Raw genomic sequence first — 22101 nt, forward strand, 5'->3', positions numbered from 1 at the left:
GCATAATAGGTTGTAATGTCTCTTTTGCCCTGGAAGTTGTTCCAGTTCATACAACAAATTACATAATAATCTTGACACTGTCTGTGACAATATAAAAGTACTGGAGATATCAGGAGGTACAGTGTGACCTTTCTGGTCCATGCAGTCCTCAACATTCTTTATTGTCCTTTTTGTTAAAATGGACATTTCTTTTACATTTTAATACCACCAAGTCCTCCTGAAAATTGCTTCTTGAAGTCCTTCATGGGTACCAGCAGGTATCATGGGTTACTGTAAGTTCATACTTGAATTGAGTTCTGGTTGTTCTCATTAAAAGATAATGACTTAGTTGATATAGGTATATTTTTGGTATTTCCTATGTTATGTAAGAATCCATTGTGATTTGATACTGAAAGAATTCACTCTGAATCCAGAAATGGCATTCTTTTGATGTTATAGAACAACATATCATTGAACTAATGACTTTAGTTTCTCAAAGCCACCTGCAGGATATAAAAAGTGAGAGTATTTTTTTTTCTTTTTTGCTTATATGTGATATATGTGTGCACGTATGTTTGCATGTATGTGTGTGTATGTATGTTCGCATGTATGTGTGTGTATGTATGTTCGCATGTATGTGTGTGTGTGTGTATGTATGTTCGCATGTATGTGTGTGTGTGTGTGTATGTATGTATAAGCCAGAGGATGACATGTATTGTCTTCCTCAATCACTCTCTGTTTTATTTACTGAGGCTGAATCTCTTGCTGACCTCAGAACTCACCAAGTTGGATAATCTAGTTACCCTGCTTGCCCTAAGGATTTTGTGTCTGTCTGGAGCACTGAGATCTCAGGTGGGCTGCCATATCCATACAGAATTTATATGGATTCTTGGTTCAAACTCCAGTCTTTACATTAGAATGCTAAGTGCTTTATGTACTTAGTCAGCTCTATAGCCCTCAAAGTGAGAATATTTGAGGTATTTTAATGTAGAAAAATCTTAAAAGTAACCTAGATTGGATTGACAGCTGGTGTTTTTCTCTTCCAGTCCACAAAACCATGGCCTATCTGTAATGGACATATTCTGACTCAATGACCATAGTATGTCATTAGACCCATGGAGTGGTCTTTGAATTGGGGACTTCCTTCAGTTGAGTTCCACACTTTGATAGACATACAAAGAACATGGAAATTAAAGTGAATACCTAATTATACTCACAAAGAGCCATGTTTCACAGTAGAGTATGCACTTTGGACCTCTGCATTGGAGTTTTAAGTAATGATCTAGTTACCACTCTTTGCTCTGGAGCAATTGAAGCCCTTTGAAGGAAGGACCAATTTGAACTACATATCTGTGGACTCAACCCAGAGCTCTTCCACGGATTAGTTGCTGGGGTTATAGTGAATCTTATTACAGTGCTAAAAAAGCAACTAATACAGGAGTGGAGGACCAGAATTCACCTTTCTCTTCTTCTGGACTGGGAATACAATGTGACCCCTCTGACCTCCAGGATCTGTCCACCATTATAGATTGACCCCCTCAAACTGTGAGCCAAAGTGCCTTACCTGCCTTTAGTTGTCTTTGTCAAGCATTCTGTCATCATAGGAAGAAATGTAAGTAATACAGAGTTCAAGCCAGAGTTAAGTGGGTAGAGGAGCCTGTCTAACCTCTGAGAACTGTCCATGTGTACAGTTGTAGTGTGTGTGTGTATATGCATGATAGGACAGGGGAAAGGCCTGCAAAGAACATTTTGAAGTGTGTGAAGCACGGAACGGATGTGGGCCTGGAACAGTGAGAGGGGCTCTCCTGGTTTTGTAGTTTTTACTTTAGTTCTTTGTGGTAGAAATGGAGGAGCTGCCTGATGTCCCTCCTACTCATGTTTATGCAGGGACCTCTCTCTAAAGAGAAAAATACTTGCAAGTCCCATCTACCTCTTCTCCAGACACTAGACAAGAAGTCTAAGTTCATGGCCTGATACTTGTTCAGAGTACCCAGGATGTGAAAATCAAAGATAGGCCCTCACTGGAGTTTCCTCCAGGTTCTAGTGGCTTCTTGACAGGGACAACCTCCAAGATGGTGCTGAATACCCCAGTCAGAACCTTTTTGTGTGTTTAGAAAACCTAGAACAGACTAGAGTAGAATACAGACATGATTGCACTAAGTATACCTATTTAATAATCTTATAAATATACTTATTTAAGTATACCTATTTAATATTAAGAACCCAGGGAAGATGGTCTTTCCTTTCTCTCTGACTTTCTAAGAAAGTCTCCTGCTCATCACCACTCTTGCCTCAGTTACTGTGATTCTTGTGAGTGGTGATTTCCAGGCTGGTGTAATTAGTGAGTCCATTCTGGATGGAGGTTTGGCATAGAATCTGCATCTCTGACACATAGATTGTTCCCTTCCTCCTACTTAATCAACCATGACTAGATATATAAGCCACTGTCTTGGTCATCATAAGACTTAATTTTTAAGTAGAGAAGTAAGCATCAACTGCCTAAGACAAGAGGAAAATAGAGCAAGCCCTTGGGCGGTGGCTACGAGAGCATCCAGATAGAAGTCATAGCTGGAGAGTTCAACCTGGAGACACTCAAGACTGGTTTGGGTGAAGCTAAGTCTTCTTCAGGGAATATATGTAAGCTTCACTTTGAACTGTGGGTGGGATGTGCATTATCATTGAGCAAGTGGAGGCGTTTCAAGTGAAGATAAAATGACCAGACAGGTCACTCAACCTTCCTGCGGGTCTTGGCAGGTCCTTAGAAGGTGCTAGGGATAAAATCTGGAGGTCTGACTTGAAAGATGGGTCAAGACTGATCAAAAAGTTAGCTTTGTCAAAAGCTGCAGGCCCATTCTTACCTGCAGACAACCTGTGGTGATCTGAAGTCATTAATCCAGCTGAAGGCCTGTCCTGACCTGACTTCCCTTGCTTTGAAGTGTGCTGTCTTCAGCGGCATGAGGAAATAATTTGCTGCCTGCTTCAATGAACCATCAGGAGAGCCAGCAGACCTAATGACATGTGAGAATATTAACCTCCTACCACAAAGAGCTGTGAATCTTGAGCAGCAGTCTATAATTCACCCTGAACTCCTGAGCCGGGCTTTCTCACTCTCTCAGTTAAACCCAGAGAGAGCAGGAGAGGCTTGCTCATAAAACTTTATATTCTCCAACAGTACAAACCTTGCTGAGCTGTTTAGTAATGAGTGACTTTCCTACTACAGTGGGAAAGAAAAGATGTCCTTGCAAAAGCAGGAAGTAGAGGGAAGAAGTGTTTTTGGTGTTGATTTGCATAGATGCTTTGTTTTTACAGTGGGGACACGCATGGTATCATGAAGGTGGCTACCTCCATACTTGAGTAACTAAACTTCTTTATAATTCTGTACTTTATCTTCAACATCAGAGAAGAACAGATGTTAGGACACAAATCTGAAGGTATCTGGATGCTAGAAGGGACTCCAAAGAACTTTTAGAAGTCATTTGAAGGTAGAAGCAGAACTCTTGTTTTTGAGTTGTGATGATTGTATGCTCATATCACAGTTTCATGGGATTATGAGACCCTAGGAGTCAAAGCACTATCTTACCCACCTGTGGTGGTTTGAAAAGGGATGGCCACCATAGACTCATGTGTTTGGATGCTTGGCCATAGAAGTGGCACTATTAGGAGGTATGGTCTAGTCAGAGTAGGTGTAGCCTCATTAGAGGAAGTACATTAGTCATTGTGGGGGCGGGTGTTAAAATCTCTTATGCTCAAGCTAAACCCAGTGTAATACACAGTTTCCTTCTGTTGCTTGTGGAGCCAGATGTAGGACTCTTAAGTCCTTCACCAGCATGATGTCTGCCTGAATGCTGCCATATTTCCTGCCATACAATAATGGACTAAACCTTTGGAACTAAAAGCCAGCTCCAGTTAAATGTTTTCTTTTATAAGAGTTGCCTTGGTCATGGTGTCTTCTCACAGTGATAAAGCCTTAACTAAGGCACCATCTTTGTACTTAGAAGTGCCTGATACACAGAGGACTTCAAATGGCAATTGTTAAAAGATGCGATAGTCACATACTGTGTCTTAAGATCTTACTTATGGAGGAAGCTAGGATCTATAGGGTAATTTACAAGCTGCCTCAGTTAGAGTTTGTCCTTAGGTTAAACTAAAGTTCTCTCTTGTCTTTCTGTTCATCTGGCTGTTGCTCTTAACATTGCCGTGGTTTACTGCACTGTGTGATAAAGGTAGAAAATGTCTTGCCATCTATTAAGTAAAGCCTGTCGTACATCTTCCAGGGGACCAAACTCAGGGGATAAACAAGAAAATAGATAGTGAGGTACTATGGGGTCCACTGTGTGAGAACATGTGGGCATAGTTGCCTGGTAGAGAAAACCTGGCATGGGGGAAGCCTGAGACCAGAAGAACCTTTCATAGTTTGATAGAGAAGCCAGCTCAGGAGATCTTTCCATTCTGCAGCCTCCATGAGCTGGGAAAAAATGCTTTTCTTTCACTCTGGACCTAGAGAGGGGATGTTCAGTAAACAGGAAAAGTAAGAGACTCATAAAAGATCCATTTGTTGTTTATTAGGATGCCTTCCTATGTAGCCAGGCCATTTCATCTCAAGATCCTAAATGTCTCTATTGAATGCATGGCACATACAGGCATTTTAATGAGTTATAGACATAATGAAATCCAACTTTGTCCTTCCTCTTATTTGACCGACTTAACAAATGGGAAACCAGCAGTTAATATCTGTTCCATGCCCAGGTCACCCTCTTCCTTTCGAATCAGTCCATATCGCTATCCACTTCCTTCTTTCAGCTTCTCTTCCTGAAGAATTAATTTTATTAAAACCAGTCAAATTAAAGCTGCCTCTGTGCAGAGCATCTGAAGGTCCATTCATTATGCTTTCTTATCTTGGCAGCAATCAGCATAAAAAGTCAGCGTGGCCATTATGCATACACAATGCCCATCAGCTCTCCACCAGTGATCAATTCATCAAACGTTTGTCTTTTGTCTTCTGAGAAGTGTGTCCCTTTACCTGTCATGCCCTAGTTTGGGTTGCTAGGAAAGATGAGGCAAAGAGAGAGTGGAATGAACTTTTATCTCCCAACTTCCCATTTTCCTCAGATCATTTTATTAGGTAGATTTCATACTCAAAGGCTTGGTGCACACTCTGACCCCAGACCCCTACATTTGGGTCTGCATAGTAGTTGAGCTTGGTACTTAATAGTGTAAAGATCAAACCAACAGTGAAACTTAGCATTGCAATGTTTCTTCCTGTTATTCATGTTGGAATGTAGCATGCTGCCTATTAAATGGATCTCCAAAGTAATGTTGCTGTCCCTATTGACAGATGTGAAAAGTGAGGCTTGGAGTCGGAAGGGTACAAGGTATAACAGGATTTGATTGAAGCACCTTGGTAAGGTAATGACCAAGGCAGGATACAAATCAGGTTACAGACAGGTAGTTCTTTAAGCAGGGTTTCTTGTAGGCTACCATCTCTGAAGCATAGGTTTAATAACACATATCTGTGTTCCTTGATTAGCTATTTACTTTTTTGAAATAACTCATTTTCCCTTTACAATAAAATATGCTAGCTTAGTTTTTAAAGTAATATTTCTATGAACAGTCTATTCTTATCTAGGTTTGATCCCTGTTCCCTCTATCTATCTCCTGGGAGCTCCCAGGGAAGAACTGCAAGTTTTCCAACTTGCAGACTTTCTTGCTACTGTGATAGATGAAATCTTGAACTTGACACATTACATATCCAAGACCTCATGCCACATGAGGACTTGAAAACAGAGTCCATGCCCCCAGATTTCATGGTCTTCTTATACATATCCACATCTTAGATTCAGTTGGCTTTACTGAGTTGACAGGGACTCTCTACCAGCTTCATTGCTGTGAAAAACCATCTTGGTGTCCTGTTGCCTCCAATTACACAAGGGGCAGGGGGGAAAGAATCTCAGTAGCCCTAGGAGAAACCATAGTTCATCAAGTCATGTGCTGATCTCCATGGTGCTATTAAGGATCTATTAGACACATGTGAAATGGGAAGCTTGACTTACTAACTTGTTCTTGGTGAGGTTTGAGAGATGCAGAGCTAGGGATATTTTGGAAAGAGAATGTGGCTTCAATGCAAGCCCTTTGGGAGGCCTCATATGTACCAGAGCCCTCTCTCCGTTACTCTGTAGAAAGCTATCTTGTAGTCTGGGGTTGAAAAACATGTTTTCACATTTTTTTCAGCCTCTCGAGACCTCAGAATCAACATCTGGCACGTTTTTGCTGGCTTTCCTGGCTTGGTTCCATTCCAGGGTACCTGACCTATAGGGAGCTGATCTTTGGACAAAATATTTGGTTAGGATCCTTCTTGGATCCTAGATAGGACCTTGAGGTCCAGCCATGGCAACATCTTCTTTTCTGGTTGGTTTGCAATGAGTAGACACCATCTGTTAAATTAAAAAAAAAAAATCTCTTTCTGTAGGGTGGTGAAAGGCTTGTGTGGAAGAGACACTGTTATCTTTCAAGCAAACAGTTCATGAGGTTGAAGCACTGTGTTCTTGGCCCAGATTGTATTTGCCCAATGGCCGTGGGAGCCTCCCCAACCAGGGGTGCCTTCCGCCCCATGGCGACAAGCAAGCATACCGCGGCTGCAGCTCACTGTGTCCGTTCTCCCACATCTCCCCAGCAAAGAAAACCTCCATTTATAGGACCCACCACACAAACTCACTCTTCGGACTCTTAAAAACAAACAAGATCCTGAAACCACAGGCTTCATGCGGGCTGTGTGGTTTTGTAAAATCTCAAACCGTGAATCAAAATAATTTTTAGAGACATAGTCAAGGCTTAGGCCCAAATGTTGTCATAGGTGGAAGAAATGCAGGGTAAGTTCTCCTAGACAAGGGATGAAGGCTGAGATGGGCAGGACAGAAACAGGACATAGAGAGCGTTGTTCATCTAGGGAAGATGTCAGGCACCTCTTCTCTATGTTGAAGGCCTGACTATATGTGATAACTTCAGGGCAAGCAGAGCATGGGTAGACCAATAAAGGGAACTCCTCAGAGCCCTCTTGTTCTGCCTTCTCAGTGTCCAGCAATGGTCTTGTCTACATTGCATGGCAATCTGCTTTCCTGTCTGCTTTCTCTTTACTTCCAGTCCAGTTTGTTCACTCTTCCATAGGTAATGAACTCAACTGTAGCAGACCCTGTGGCTTGGGTAGCTTGTGTGCCCACATGTAAGATGTGAGTTTCTGCCATGGTGGGGGTGGTTACAGTATCACTTTTGGTACCAGACAAGATTTTCAGGCTAAGGATTTCCTGAGTGTCAGGATCCAGTTGTCTTTCTTCTATGTTCCCTTAACCATGTATTAATGTAATAAGTATAAATAGAAACTTGAGTTCCTTGGAATTGAGATGCAGCTGAAGATCATTTCAAGCAATGCCTACCTAACCTTACCCTCTTAGCTACTTCACATGTTGCTGAAAAACCAACCAACCAACCAACCAACCAACCAACCAACCAACCAACCAACGAACAATGCTTGAGCAAAGCATTTGGGGTTTATTTTGTATTATAGCTCCAAATACAATCCATCATGGTGGAGAAGGCAGGCACAGTGTCAGCAGTGTAAGGACCACTGGTCACATTGTGTCTGTCGTCAGGAAGCAGATCATGAACAGTAAGTGGACCAAGCTATGCAAGCTCAGTGCCTGCTCCCAGCGACATACTTCCTCTATCAAGTCTCCATCTCCTAAGCCTTCCATAGCTTTCCAAAATAGTACCACCAGCTGGAGTGTTCAAACACACGAGTCTCATTAAAGCAGCAGCAGCAGCATTTCAACTGAATTCACAGCCCTGCATTATCTAGTAACTGCTTCTCAGTATGCAATTACCACTTATAACAGAGGGCCATGCCACACTCACCTTTGTATCCCAGAGACTCGCAAAGAACTGAACAAAGAGGTGACTAAATACATTTCTTATTGCAAACCAATGGACACTTAAGCTATGAGGGATATATACCTATCAACATACCATTAGCTGGTAAGTTTCTACTTTCCTCCACCCAGTATTTTCTTCAGTTTCTAGAAGGTCACGTGAAGCTTCAAGAGCTGCTTATTCCAGGCATTGTGGGAAAACCAGGGAGCAAATTAGAAAGTAGAAGGAATGAAAATAAACCTCAGTTGGTCCTTACAATGACTGCATTACAACTCAGTATTCAAAATGTTAGCCTTTAGGTTGAGGCAAGGGCTAGCTTCTTAGGTCTGAGAAACAACTAGATGTTATTCAGGCACTGTTATTCAGACAGTCATGCCTAGTTGAGGCTGTACTAAAACAGACATTCAAAGATTTGAGATGTGGGTTGATCATTGTGTGGCATTTCAGGCAAACTCTTTAACCTCCCTGGATATTAGTTTTCTTCTGTGAATGTGAGTAGAGGGTTAGGAGATGGAAGAGTCTGAAGTTTTTCTGGGACTCAAATTCTGAATCTATGGGCCCATGACATGGTCTTCCATAAATAAAGCTGTAGCTCTGATATTACGTCATGGTTCATCAGAAGCCAGAGGGTTGAGATGTACTTTAGTTTTTAAGACTGTCCTAGTAGGGACATTTGCCAGTCCCAGCCAGGAGACAAGAATAACATTAGAATTTAGTGCCATGAGGAATGGTGCAAATTGAATTCAGCTTCCCCTTTCTTCCCATATGGTCTCCTTGGGACCCTCTAGCAAGGTTGAACTGATTCTTAGCAAGCCCTTGCCAACTATGGCTATAGAGGAAGAGGCTCCAGCTGGCTAACCAGAGTACCTGGATAGAGTAATAGAGGTCACCACACTTAATCCTTTTATAGAAATGTACCCCAGCCATTCTCCATGTCTGGTCTCTGATCATATATGTATAGACATGCAGGAAGTGGATCCGGGCTTTGGTGAACAATTCCTCTGCTTTTATTAATATAAAACATTGATTTGGGACATCTCCCCATACACATGATTTTACTCTTGGTCCTGCTTCCTGAAACCCCAGAGACTTAGTACTTTGATAACACTAACATTTGATTGTGCATATGGATTCTTGATCATTTCAGGCACTGCTTGGAGCTTCCGAGGCTTCCTGATTGTCCTCTTGTTGGGCGACACCCTTGAATGTTGATGCCCACTTTGAGTCTGGCACCCAGAGTTACTTAGGGTCCAGTAGGTTATACCAGGCCCTGTTCATAGACACTGTGCTTTAGAATTAATGCTGAATATAGAGGCGCTTGGCCATAATCTCAGCTACGTGGGAGTCTGAGGGAGGAGGACCTGAAGTTATAGGCCAGCCTGTACTAAATAGTGAGTTCACAGGCAGGCAGAGTAACTTAATGAAGCCCTGTCTAAAAATAAGAATTTTAAAGGCTAGGAAGCTTGCTTGCCTAGCATACACAAAGCTCCAAGTTTGTCCCTAGCACAAAAACAAACAAGCAAGCAATGAAAATCCAAGTAATATTTACTAAAGATTTTCCTCATTATGAAGTACTTACTCATAATAGAAAATGTAGTAACTGGAGAAGACTGTGAAGTGAAAATTACCAGAAGGCTTAAGTTATGTATTTGAAGGATATAGTCATAGACACTGGCGTACACACACACACACATACACACACACACACACACACACACACACACACACACACACACACAGGTATATGCATATATATTATATGTGTACATACACAAATATATGATTTTAATTGAGTGTATATTCTGAATTATCAAGTCTCTCTATGTTAAATTGTATATTAACAGCAATAAGAATTAAGAAACAGTTGACAAACAAACACTATTTTCATGATTCTTAACAATCACATGAAAGAAAATACCCACAGAAACTTGGCACAGATGTCATTTGTATGGAGAACGAAGGAGAGCCTATGCATAGCTTTTAATTTCCATGCATGAGCTATTGGTGTGTGTACCACAGTTCTTGTAATTTAATTTTAGGTACATAAATATATAGCATGAAATTCTACTGGCTCATTAGATATCTGTCTGTAATATTTTAATTGTCATGTAGTATTTAATTATTCAGATATAGTAGGCTGCATTAATGGAATTCATCATTTCATTCTGTTGTTGAATGGCTCCGTGTGCTTAAATTGTTGTTATAAACAATGCTACAAAGCAAAGCATGGTGGCACACACCTGTAATCCCAGGCAGAGGCAGGAAGATGCCAAACTACTCTAGATTACATAGTAATATCTTATAACAAACAAACAGCAACAATAGCAACAACAACAACAAAAGCAATAAAATAATGGATAAAAGGCAGCAGGAAGATGAAGGGGCTAGAGAGTTCAGTCAGGAAAATGTTTGCTCAGATGGTTTTAGCTGGGCCGAGTGACTCACACTTGTGATTCCTAAACTGAGGCACTAAGCAAGCAGCCTGATAGAAGCAGGAAGCCTGGGGTGTCACTGAGAGGCTCTGTCAGAAGAAACAAGATGGAAAGCTCAGGAAAAATGACACCTGAGGGAGACCTCTGGTCTCCACAAATAGCTTTACATTCTCACACACAACCACGAACACACACACATGTGTACAACTACAGCCCCCCACATGCACACACATGAAACATAGTAATGATAATGCTATTGATGATGAAGATGGAGTGAACTTCTTTGCATATATGCCATGCATACATCTTTGATATTTAGTGTATTCAACATGAGGGCTGGAACATTCATCGTTAAGAGTTTAAACATAAATTAATGTCTGAAAAGACTGTAATAACCGTGTTTTCCCTCCGGTAGTGTGTTGGTTTGTTACCCAGGATATTTCACATGTAAACTGAAGAAAACAGTATGAATGTCTGGTTTGATCTGAATAAATAAATAAATATCCTAGTGAAGGTAAACTTTTCTCCTATATTTCCATTATTTATCAAATTTCCATCCAAGTTTATTTTTCATTATCTTTTAACTAGGAATTTGGCTTTTTTTTTTTTTTTTTTTTGTATTGAGTCATTAATGTCCTTTCTGTACTGATGATCTTAAACCTAGGCTTATTAGAGGAGCCATGGGTATTGCCCAGTTTTCATTTGCCTTTTGAATTTTAAAGGTGTGGTTTGGGGGCAGGGGGAGCTGGAGAGATGGCTCAGTGCTTAAGAACATGAGTTGCTCTTCCAAAGGTCCAGGTTTCAGTTCCCAGCACCCACATGGCAGCTCATAACTGTCTGTAATGTCAGTTCCAGGGGATCAGACACCTTCTCATAGACATACATGTAGGTAAAACAGTTTCTGGCTATTGATCTTTAAATCTGTATCTGAGGTCAAAAGAGGGCATCAGATTCCCTAGTATTGGAGTTACACTGAGCCACATGTGAGCTGCCATATGAGTGCTGGGAACTGAACCTGGGTCCCCTAAAAGATCATCCTGTTTTCTTAACCACTGAACTAGCCATCTGGCTCTGTGTATCTTTCTTAACATCCCTCCAGGGTCATTACACTCATAAGCATGCTAAATATGTTATAAGGCAAGTCACTGGCAAAGCTAAGTGAGAAAGAGAAAGAGGATGATGGGATGGAAGAAGGAAGAAAGGGAGGGAGAAAGAGAAGAAGGAAGGAAGAAAGCTAGGAAGGAAGGGAGTGAGGGAGGAAAGAAGGGAAAGAATGAGGGAGGCAGGAAGGAAGAGCAGAAGTAAGTAAGTTAGGAAGGAGCAGAGGGAGGAATTAAGTAAGTTAGGGAAGGAGAGAGGGAGAAAGGAAGTTAGAAAGGAAGACTGGAAGGAAGGAAGGAACAAAAGGAGGGAGGGAGGAAGGAACAAAGGAAGCAAGGAAGGAGGGAGGGAGGGAAGGAAAGAAGGAAGGAAGGAAGGGAGGAAGGGGGCCAAAGTCTCTAGAATCTTCCTCTCCTGCAATCTAAGCCACTAGTTGGTGCTCTTTCAGACTGTTCTTTGTTTCTTGTCTCTTTGAGGGTCCCACGTAGCCCAGACTGACTGCAAACTCGTTATATATCCAAGGAAGGTGAGCTTGTGCTTCTGATCCTTCTGCCTCCACCTCCTGAGATCTGGTGTTACACTGTGTGCCACCATGCCCAGTCCTTCAATTTGAATCACTTGTGACTGTGCCTAAAGATATTTTCAAGCTGACCCTTTGTGTTCCTGCTACAAGGATATCATTAAAAGTTTCATCAAAGCCACTTGCCTCTGGACACAGTATGCATCCTCTCCATTCTTTGTCTAGTGTCTTCTAAGAAGCTGGTCTCACAGAATTTTCCCTCTGTGCACAGTAACTGCGAGAGGATGCGTGAAGTGTTGTGTTCTTAATGGGGTCCTCTCAAACAGCAAAGGGTTTGAACTATCTTATTAGAGTTAATACAGTTTAAAGGGGTTGCATAGATAAATAAATATCAAGGCTCTAAAACTGTAATCCTTAACAATGATGTTGGAAAGCAGATAGTATTGATGATAAAATTATTACCTTTTAGTAGGTAGGACCCTCATAATTGAAATCTGTGCTTCCAGATAGCAAAAGCAAAGAGGCTAACATGACTGGACATGAGATACATTATCCACCACGTCCCAAGGCAAGCAAACACCATTTTCTCAGAGGGAGAGGACCAGAATTCCAGATAGGTAAATGTATAACCTAGAGATCCAAAGGTTGAAGCATCTACCTTCTTATTTCTCCTTTCAAGTCCTAGAAAGTCGAAGGTCTACTTCTGGGCTTCTGACTCTTACTCATTCTCCATCATTTTTTAGGTACCATGTTTGAAAGGCACCTTAGTGGTTTTAGATACTGAGTATAAAGCTTTCAAATCCAGGTAACCTTTACTGGTCTTGCCTTTGGATCATGCTTACTTAGTAATGAATTTTGTTTTATGCATCTCAGAAGTTACCTACCATGAAAGATGTCCCAGAGAACTCCAGGCTTGACTTTGACTCCAGAGCCTATACTGTAGCTTACTGTTAATATACCCTATGTATTATATAGCATAGACTCTCTTCTACATCCTATTTCTTACAGACATAATACATAGTAATTGGTTTCTAGTCTTTCTCTCTTTCTCTCTCTCTCTCTCTCTCTCTCTGTGTGTGTGTGTGTGTGTGTGTGTATGTGTAGCTTTGTGACATGAATGGCATTAAGACTATAGAGGCAAACATATAGGGTAATAAATGATGACATATCCTTTATTATATTGTAGTCTATCACCGATCTACCTATCATTATCAATCATCTCTTTCTACTTATTACCTTTCTGCAGATCCATACATCCATGCAACAATTTAAATAGGATTGATGAGAGTCATATGGCTGTTAGGATACCCCTTTCTGACCTAATGATAGGCTGGTGCTGGGTCCCTTTCCCAGAACTTGACCAATCACATCAGTACCTCCAATCCCTTTCTTTCTTCCCTCTCCACGAGCGAGATCTGTCCTATCTGTCCTGTCCTTGGAGCTTTGGCCATGGTCTCTGTGGGAAGTTCATTTTCAGACTCCTCTAAGAGCCACTGCCTGGCAGGTGTGTGAATACAACAGGATCAAATAGCTATTTCTGCACTCAGAGATATCACTGAAACCCTTTAACCACCACACTGACCAATTAGAGCAGACACTGGCCCACAGCAGCCCCAAGCTGGCCCCATGCTGTGGTTGCTGGGTATCAATGACCTAGTTGCTAAATTATAAACATTATTAAGGTCAGTGGAGGGACAGATCTGAGAGTGGCCAGATAATAGGGAGGGTTGTAGAGGTGAGTGTGTTTACCAGGTGGTAAGGAAGCATTTGAGTTCCCCCAACCCTCTCCCCCAGGCTTGGTTTACTAGCACAGGCTCTTTACTCTGTCCCTGAGCTAAAGACTCACAAAGGGATTCACACAGGGATTAGCCCCTTGTACTGGCAGCTCTCTGAGCTTGATATGGTTCTTGAGCTTCTCTGGGTTACCCTAATAGACTCATGGCTCTGAGTTGGGCAGCCTTATATACCAGGGAGTTGACTCTGGGTCCTCTATGAACCTGACAACTATCCAGGTGGTGGAAGTCACACTAATATTCCTCCTCTGGCTGGGGGGCTAGAGAGACTGAGTTCTAGAAAGACAAGGTCTAGCCCTTAAGGTAAGGGAATTGACCCGTGTGATAGGCTTTGGATGTGTGGGCTAGGTCTTTGGCATGTCCACAGCCTTTCTACTCTGCCTTGTGAATGCACGTTTGAATGTTCTGATGAACGCATTGGAGGGACAGGTAAAGTTGTGAGTGGAGGTGTTGCTTCCTTGCTTGATTTGAATATCACAATTTTGGTCCTGTGTAAAAACCAAAGAAAAAGGTTCTCCTCACCTAGGTCTGCCGTGAGCAAGTCCCCTCCATTCACTGCCATTTCCATATCTGCTGCTACAAGTGTCACTACTGGTTTAGACTGGCAACCGAGAGAAGAGAGACCCCACCCTTGGCAGAGCCCGAAAGCCAGCAAATCACCAGGAGCTTAAGCAAGTGATCTCTGGTGACTTTGATGGTACTGTGTCCTGCTGATTATGTGCTGGCTAAGGACCAGTAGGTGTGAGAGGCTGGGTATCACAAACCTAGATCAGAAACCCCTCTCCCCCAAACCTTCCCCTGCCTCCAGCTCCTGGTCTTTCTTATTACTGGTTTTCAAGGCAAGGATGAAAAGGCTGGCTTTGCATCCACCCAGTAAATGAAGAGGTCAGAAAGGTGCTACCATGCCCAGAGCCCTGTGTCAGCCTCCTAGCCGCTGGCCTAGCCTGGGCAGGACAGGGCTGCCTCTTTAGCGCCACTGTTTCTATAAGCTAATGAGGGCAGTGTATGAGCCACAGGCGATGGTGGTGGGATATTAACTGTGACAGGAAGCTTGATCATAATTATCTTAACGAGGATAGGGTTAATTACAGTGGAAACTTAAAAGTTCCCTCTGTTTGACTCCACTGGAGCCAAATGCATTGTGATGTTTTGTCATTTTGATGTGACTTTGGAAAAGGTACTAAGACTCTTTCCAGGGTTGCCGCAAGCACCCGAGAGAACCTGGTAAACAAGGGTGACCAAGATGGTACCTATGGCTGTGGTCATGCCAGTTTCCCCACTGGTGCAGAGGGAGAGAGGCAGCCTGCAAACTGATGTGGGGATGCTGATGAGGTTTGCAGGATGAACCACCTGCCCTAAAGTGGTCCCACCTGGGTTCCTACCTGCACTGAGTGGGTGTGTCCACGTGCTCTCCACTGTTTCCTCCCAGTGCTCAAGGAACCCCGTGACCATCTCCAGCTTCCATCCCCTACCTCTCAGGGACTACAGCTACCACCCAGCAAATAACCCTGGAGTGACAGTCAACTCTGTGTCAGGCTTTCTTTTTGGGGTGCATTTTGCAGTTTAGACATTAGCTCAGACCACATTATCATCTTCCCTGTAAACTACCATTATCATCCCAGGAAAGGGACATGCCACGCCTGGGTTTTTATGCCTGTTTTTTTTTTTTTTTTGTAAATCTTGTCACTTTATATAACATTGAATATCTACCTACAGGAATCTGGAATAGAGGGATTGTCACAAGAAACTATTTCTTCCTGATCATTTCTTTTGGAAAACAACAATAACAGTTACTGGAAAAACATTTCAAAGTTAAAACAATGAAGCCCTTTTCCATGGCCTGTTCACTGGCTTCCAACACATCGTTGGAACTCCACAAGCTCTTTCTCCTGATGTCTCTCGTTCATGGTGTTCTGAATCTCCCACCTTCAGTCCCTGGGCTCTCAATTTAGTTAAACATCCTCGAGTATACCACACCAATCATGAAAACAGGACTTTATTCATCAGCACCTTCCCTCCCACATTTGTACAGATCTCCTTTTACTGAGCACTAGCAACATTACACAGAAAAAAAGAATCTGGAAACCAGACAAGAGATGAAGATTGGGGGCAGGGGCAGGGCAGCAGGGAGACCCTTCTCTGAGGTCTCACTCTCATACGGAGCTCTGATGTGTGTGGCCTGAACTGTGGAGAAAGAAGCAACCTTGAGGAGAGGCAGGCAGTGCCCCTGTGGTGTACTGGCTTCGCCCTCTTCATCCTGAGTCATTTTGGTTTTTGCCTCCTCAGGAGCAGTGTGGGAAGGGAGCTTTCTTCTGCTTGCTGGTTGCCAGCCCTTTGCTGTGTCTCATGATAAAAAAGAAAAAATACAATATTTACATAACATACCTTGGAACAGTATGTTTCTAAATGGTGCCTTTAAGCAGAGCCCCATCTGATGTCTGTGCACAAAGAAAGAACTTATTAGTTTCTCAGAAGGCTTCCTGTTGGGAGGGGGGGTCTCCATTCCTCCTGTGGCAAGCAGGGACCTGGCCCTGAAACAGTTGTGGCTAATGAGCTTGGTTCACTGACTCCCGTGGAGAAAGGCACTCATAGCTCATTTGGTTGAGAACTTGACTTTCTATTCAGTGTCTGATCCCCAGAAACTCACCAACTAGACCTGATGAAGCATGCATGTATCTCCAATACTGGGTAGGTTTAATCAGGAAGGTCAGAAGTTCAAAGATCATACTTGGCTTCGTAATGAGTTTGAGGCCAGCCTGGAATATATGGGAGCCAGCTTTAAACAAACAAACAAAAAAGCAGAGGACTTCAGAAAGCCCAAAGATGGACTGGCTTTGTCCATCTGCCCACCCCCTATGATTCCTCCACTCTCTCTCCCACCTCAGGTCTCAGGATAAGCTAATGGATGGCAGGGGCAGGCTGCCCTTAGTGGGAATACAGCTGTCCTCTGAGGCGGGGGCACACAGAGCCAGCAGGCGTTCAGGATGCCCCAGTTCAGGCTATAAGGAAATGGAGGAGCCGAGACAAAGCTCCAGAGCCCAGTCCTAAGCCCCCGAAGGCAGGGAGCTGCTTGCCTCCCAGAAGGCTAGGAAACAGGATGACCCTAAATTAAAGCGCAGGCAGTTTCAGTTTTTCAGTGTTCGCCCATACAGCAGGTAGCACTGACCTCTGAGCCCTTATACTTTGGGTTCTAGAGCCAGAGTGAGACCACATGACACCTGACATGCTGATGGGAGCAACCTCTGGGCCCAGTAGTCACCGAAGTTTGAATGAGCATGCTCTTACATATCTCAAGGGTAGGGCCCCCACTTCCTACCCCTGGCTTGGGGATCCTCTGTCAGAAAGCTCACCACGGAACCATGGCACTTTGGGAAAGCTTCCCTGCTGAAGTTTACTGCCAGAGGTACACACAGAAGGCACATGAGATGACAGGGCCTTATTATTGGCAGCCAGTAAACAAATAGTGTGGCAGACATCCTGATCGGCCGTACTTTATAGACTAGCCAGGGACTGAATGTGTGTCGTCCCTTCACGGGTCCTGTGCCTCCACAGGCTCCAGCCTGTGAAAGCTCAGCACCATATCTCCTGGGCCTGGCAGGTGAGCAAGCAGGGGGTATCTGCACAAGCCCTGGGTCTCTTGACTCCCCATAATTAACACTTGTGTGTGCCTGCCCAAGCGTCTGTGCACGACTGCCTTATGATCCCTTCCACTCCAGAAGCTCACAAGGGTCCCTCAGCTAATTTCAGACTGCATAGGTAAAGGAGGCCTTCTTTTCCTTTCTCTTAGAGTGTTTTCTTGTCTTTGAAACTCATGCTTAATCTTTAATGCCTTTTTTATGTACTGCCTCAAAATCTACATTGCTATACGCTATGCTGGAAAAAACAAAACAAAAAAAACCAACAACAACCAAAAACCCACATTCCATAAATTAAAACTGCAGACCAGGGCTTTGAAGCAGAAATGCTCCCAGCCCTCTGTCCCCACACAAAACCAAAACCAAGTAAAAAGAAATAATGAAAGAAGAAAAAGCTTTCTCTCGGCCTGGAGTGCTTATGTAATTCCTCCCTGTCAGGCAGCCGTGGGGATGCTAGGCAGGAGCGAATTAAGTGATTAGCTAAAAAAAGAAAAAGAAAGAATGAAAGAAAGAGAAAGGGAGAGAGAGAGAGAGAGAGAGAGAGAGAGAGAGAGAGAGAGAGAGAGAGAGAGAGAGAGAGGAGCCCAAGGATCCAAGGATGGGAGGGCGCAAGGGGAGAGAAAAGCTGCTTTCCTAGCTGTTTCCCCTATGACTGTACATAGTAGAACTGCTAAGAAATGATACTTGAAGTTATATTTATTATTGTAAGAGGGGTATGAGATTTCTAGGCAGGAATGATGGATGACAGCTTAAATTTGTGTCCAGGGAATGAAGGTGAACTGTGACAGAGTTATTTATCTTGGGAATGGAGGTTAGGGTCAGCCCAGGCTGGGTGCCTGAAGGCACAAGACATTGACAAATTTATCCTGCAGGCCGTATCTGAAGCCCTTTGTTTTGGATCCTGGCTTCTCAATAAGTGACCCTCATCCTTCATGTTGGCAATTCGTGAAGGATGCGGTGAGTGCCAGCGGGGGCCCCTTTCTCCCCCTCGCCCCCACCCTGGCTCCCTGCTACTAATTCTTGTCATTCACTCTGCTGACAGGCACCAAGCCCAAACTATTCCCAGTTCTGAAAGGGAAGGTTAAAATATTTATTTCGGCTCATAATGGCCTCTCTGATTTACTGCAGGATCTTTTCCCCCCTTGCCTTTGTCATTGCAGGTCACTGGAAGGACTGAGCGCATTCAGGAGCCTGGAGGAGCTCATTTTAGACAACAATCTGCTCGGAGACGACCTCGTGTTGCCAGGGTTACCCCACTTGCACACCTTAACCCTCAACAAGAACCAAATATCCTTTTCTGGCACCCAGGACGCCAGGCCCCGCAGTACCCCAATTGCCGCCCAGCTCTTCGGGGGTCCCATTCTACCACCCCACACCCTTCTCCACAAAAATACCTGCAAAATGTCAAATGAGTTTTATGTGTCAGCTAAATTAAAGTATGTGAAATACAGTCGGTGGGCAGACAAAGCTTTCTGTCTTCTGGCACTCGGGACACTTCAGAGTAATTTATTATAGGTCATTCATAAATGAAATGCACCGTTATATCTTCCTGTTGCTCCATTTTAGTGTAGAGATCTAAGTTATGGCTGCGAGGAAATCTTTTTAATAGATAAAAATAGAGAAAGAAAATAATGTCACGGGTGCCTGGGAGGAAAAGCAGCTTGTTTGCCTGGGCTTGTGTGGGAGGGCGACCTCTGGTGGCAAGCTGTGGGTAATGCCGCTATGTTGACTTAGTCCTTGTAGGCTTCTGGAATGCTTTTGGTGTAGGCTGGGGGAACAACAGTTCAGAATATCAAGAAGCGAGAGAGCTGAGGTGTAAAGAGAAGTGTGAAGGTCAGGCTCTGTACTCCCCTTATATGCAGCTCTGGATGTGATAACAGGCCTAGAAGAAATGGGGTGAGTTATGACCTCCTTTGAGAAGGTGAGTATCTACCCAGCCTGGGATGAGAATTAGCAACTAAGTACCCTGGCTTCTATAGTAAGAATAAATCAGAAGACTTCTCTTAACAGCATAAAGTACACGGCATCTCCATTGTTAGTGCTCTGGGTTACCAGGTGCTAGGATGCCAGCTCCACTAGGCAGGGGTTTCTGGATCCTTCCTAGGGACAATCTTGCCTGGGTAGAGTTCACATTCCACAACTATTTGTGGGATGAACAACATATTCATTTTCACTACTTTCTCACTGAACACTCATGGAAGCCATGCACTATCCTGGGGGACTTTTAAGCACCTCACATTTCATTCTTACAAAGTCCAATGAAGAGTGTATACGTTGTCCATTTATCTAGTCTTAGAAATCCCGAGGTTATACACAAACTCCCAGTAATCAAACAATGAACAAGATGGAGACCTGGGTTCAAGATGAGACCTATGTCAGCACATAGGATGCTTTGCAAAATTACTTATTAGTCTCTTTGGTGCTTCAAGCTCTAAGTCAATATTTTCTTTATTCTGTAAAACATTGTCTCAGCTAGCTCTTGCTACTCTGACATAATACTGTTGAATGGGAAACCACCAGCAAGCGTCTGTTGCTCAAAGTTTGGAGGCAGGCAGTCTGAGAGCAAGGTCCATCAGGAGATGGATTTTGATGCTGTGTCCCTTACCTGTTTTTGCATTGAGGACAGAGCAGGAGGAGGGAAGGAGAAGGGCAAGAAGAGGAAATATCCTTGTCTGCTCCTATGAGTATGAGTAGATTAGAGTCATCCCATCGTGAGCTCTACCTTTAGAACTTAATAACTTCCCAAAGGATTTGGAGTTGAGAGTTTTGAATTGTGGGAGTGAGGTATAAACAGTTAGTGCTTTACAAATGTGCTTCTTATGGCCCTCATCCATGGGCACTGTATTGGAGGTAGAGGAAGAGGGCTTAGAAGTAAGCTCACAGTCTGTGTCATGATGACATTTAGTGACGTTTCCTTCATTAACCCTTTGCTCAACTCATTTCTTAGTTATTGCTCTGTGTATTTTCTGTATTCCTTGGTGGTCTCGGATGATCAGCTGGGCCATATGAGCAACTGGATCAAAGTGAGGAGGATTTTTTGGCTAAACCTTAGATGATACCATCCCTCCCTTGAGCCTCAGCCCATGCCTTGTGTCTCACATCACTGAAGGATACTACAGCTCACAGACTTAGTTTCATATGTCCTCTTGGTCATATGTAGCTGTGTGGCCTGGTACAAGTAAACTTCTGGGAGCCTAGTCCTCAGCTTTAGAGACAAAGCTTATTATCAGGCAGTGGTTTTATTCTCAGCACCACTGAAATTCGCAGGCATCTTGAGTTCCAGAGTGCTGGGAGATTGACTCTGTCTTTTGTTAGGTCTTTTTCCTGTTCTGTGCCTTAACTTCCTTGAGCTGTAATGGTAATACTGAGAGAGTTAGGAGAATAGCCTGGAAAGTCACCGTGTTGCTGAAAATCCAATTACATAGCTGTGCTTTTATGGAACATCTTATTATCAGTGGATATAGAGTGCAAAGTGTTGTCTCACTCAGGTTTCTATGTCCCACTCATGGAGTCATGTAATTTCTCTCCTTTTTTCCTCCCTGAGCTACTAGTACTGGGACAAAGTCAGCTTCCCCACCCATTTGATCTGGAAGTTACAGTCTGAAAGGTAGGCGAAGGCAGACAACAATGTATGCCATGCTCTTAGGCTAACTGCCTCTTACACTGACCCTACCTTTTCAGGGTAAATGTCCCTACTTGTGAAAATGTCCCAGCTCTGCACAAATGATAGGGTGGATATTGCTGGTGCTGTCCCATGAGATGCTCCAGACATGGACAGGCTCTGTCAGTTAGCTCATGTAGCATAACGATCCACTCCACAAAACAATAAATGTTCCATGCACTTCAATTCTATGTGAGTCAGGGCTCAGCTGGATGGTTCTTCTGATGGTCTTAGTTTGTGTCACTCAGGCAACGATGTTTTTTTTTTTTTCCTTACAAGCACTAGATAGTATAAAATAATCTCACTCTTACGTATGCAATTAGTGCTGGCTGTTGTCTCAGCAGTCTGCCTCTAATGGGCTGCATATGCCATCATACATGAAAGGATTTGTCCAGGGCATAAGCCCTAGTATACGTGTGCTTGTCAAATCCTGCTTGTATTATGAAAGCAACTTATATAGCAATGCAAAACAATGTGGGCAATGACACAGGCGTTCATATAGAGAATAGCTCATTTCTATAGCTCTCTACTACACCAGCCTTGCCATCTTGTCTCCATGAGATCTTTTATTTAGTTTTCACTATAAAGCATCTTATTGGCTCTCTGAACTACTTTCTTTATACAGCCCAGTTCCAGTTGCCCAGGGATTGGATCACTGCCCCCTACATCAATTAACAGTTGATGGAGTCCATCTCCCCTGATAATGGCTAGGTTTGTGTCAAGTTGATAAAAGCTAACTATCCTAAAAGTATGAAAACTATTCTCATCTGACTAATGCCATTAGCAACAAAGGCAGAAAGCATGCTGAACATATTTTCTTAGACTTTTGTACTTTACTGTAATTTTAATCTCATTCTGTGATTCTGGGAGTTACTGATGATAATTCTCTTTCACATTTTAGAAAACCCAGAGACTGCAAGCTTCTAGAAGCCACATAGATTGCCACAGGGATGACTTCATATAGACCTCACTTTAGGCTGACTCCAAGCCCCAGATTCTAAAACTCAAAAGAGAAGCAATTCTTTTGCTTGAAAGGACTTGCATGTGGGTGGAGTCAGCT

At 43.2% G+C, this 22101-nt stretch overlaps 1 protein-coding gene across 3 annotated transcripts in view; it reads left to right on the forward strand.

Moving 5' to 3' along the window:
• The window catches only part of Lrmda (leucine rich melanocyte differentiation associated), a 1019879-nt gene that overhangs the window by 544809 nt on the left and 452969 nt on the right, over positions 1-22101 (forward strand). For all 3 annotated transcript variants that reach the window (XM_031361519.1, XM_031361520.1, XM_031361517.1), the window contains exon 3: positions 18541-18667. In XM_031361519.1, the coding sequence (XP_031217379.1) occupies positions 18541-18667 (127 nt within the window). The remainder of the gene's footprint in view (positions 1-18540; positions 18668-22101) is intronic.

Source organism: Mastomys coucha, unplaced genomic scaffold (assembly GCF_008632895.1).
Source record: "Mastomys coucha isolate ucsf_1 unplaced genomic scaffold, UCSF_Mcou_1 pScaffold9, whole genome shotgun sequence".
Classification (NCBI taxonomy): Eukaryota; Metazoa; Chordata; class Mammalia; order Rodentia; family Muridae; genus Mastomys; species Mastomys coucha.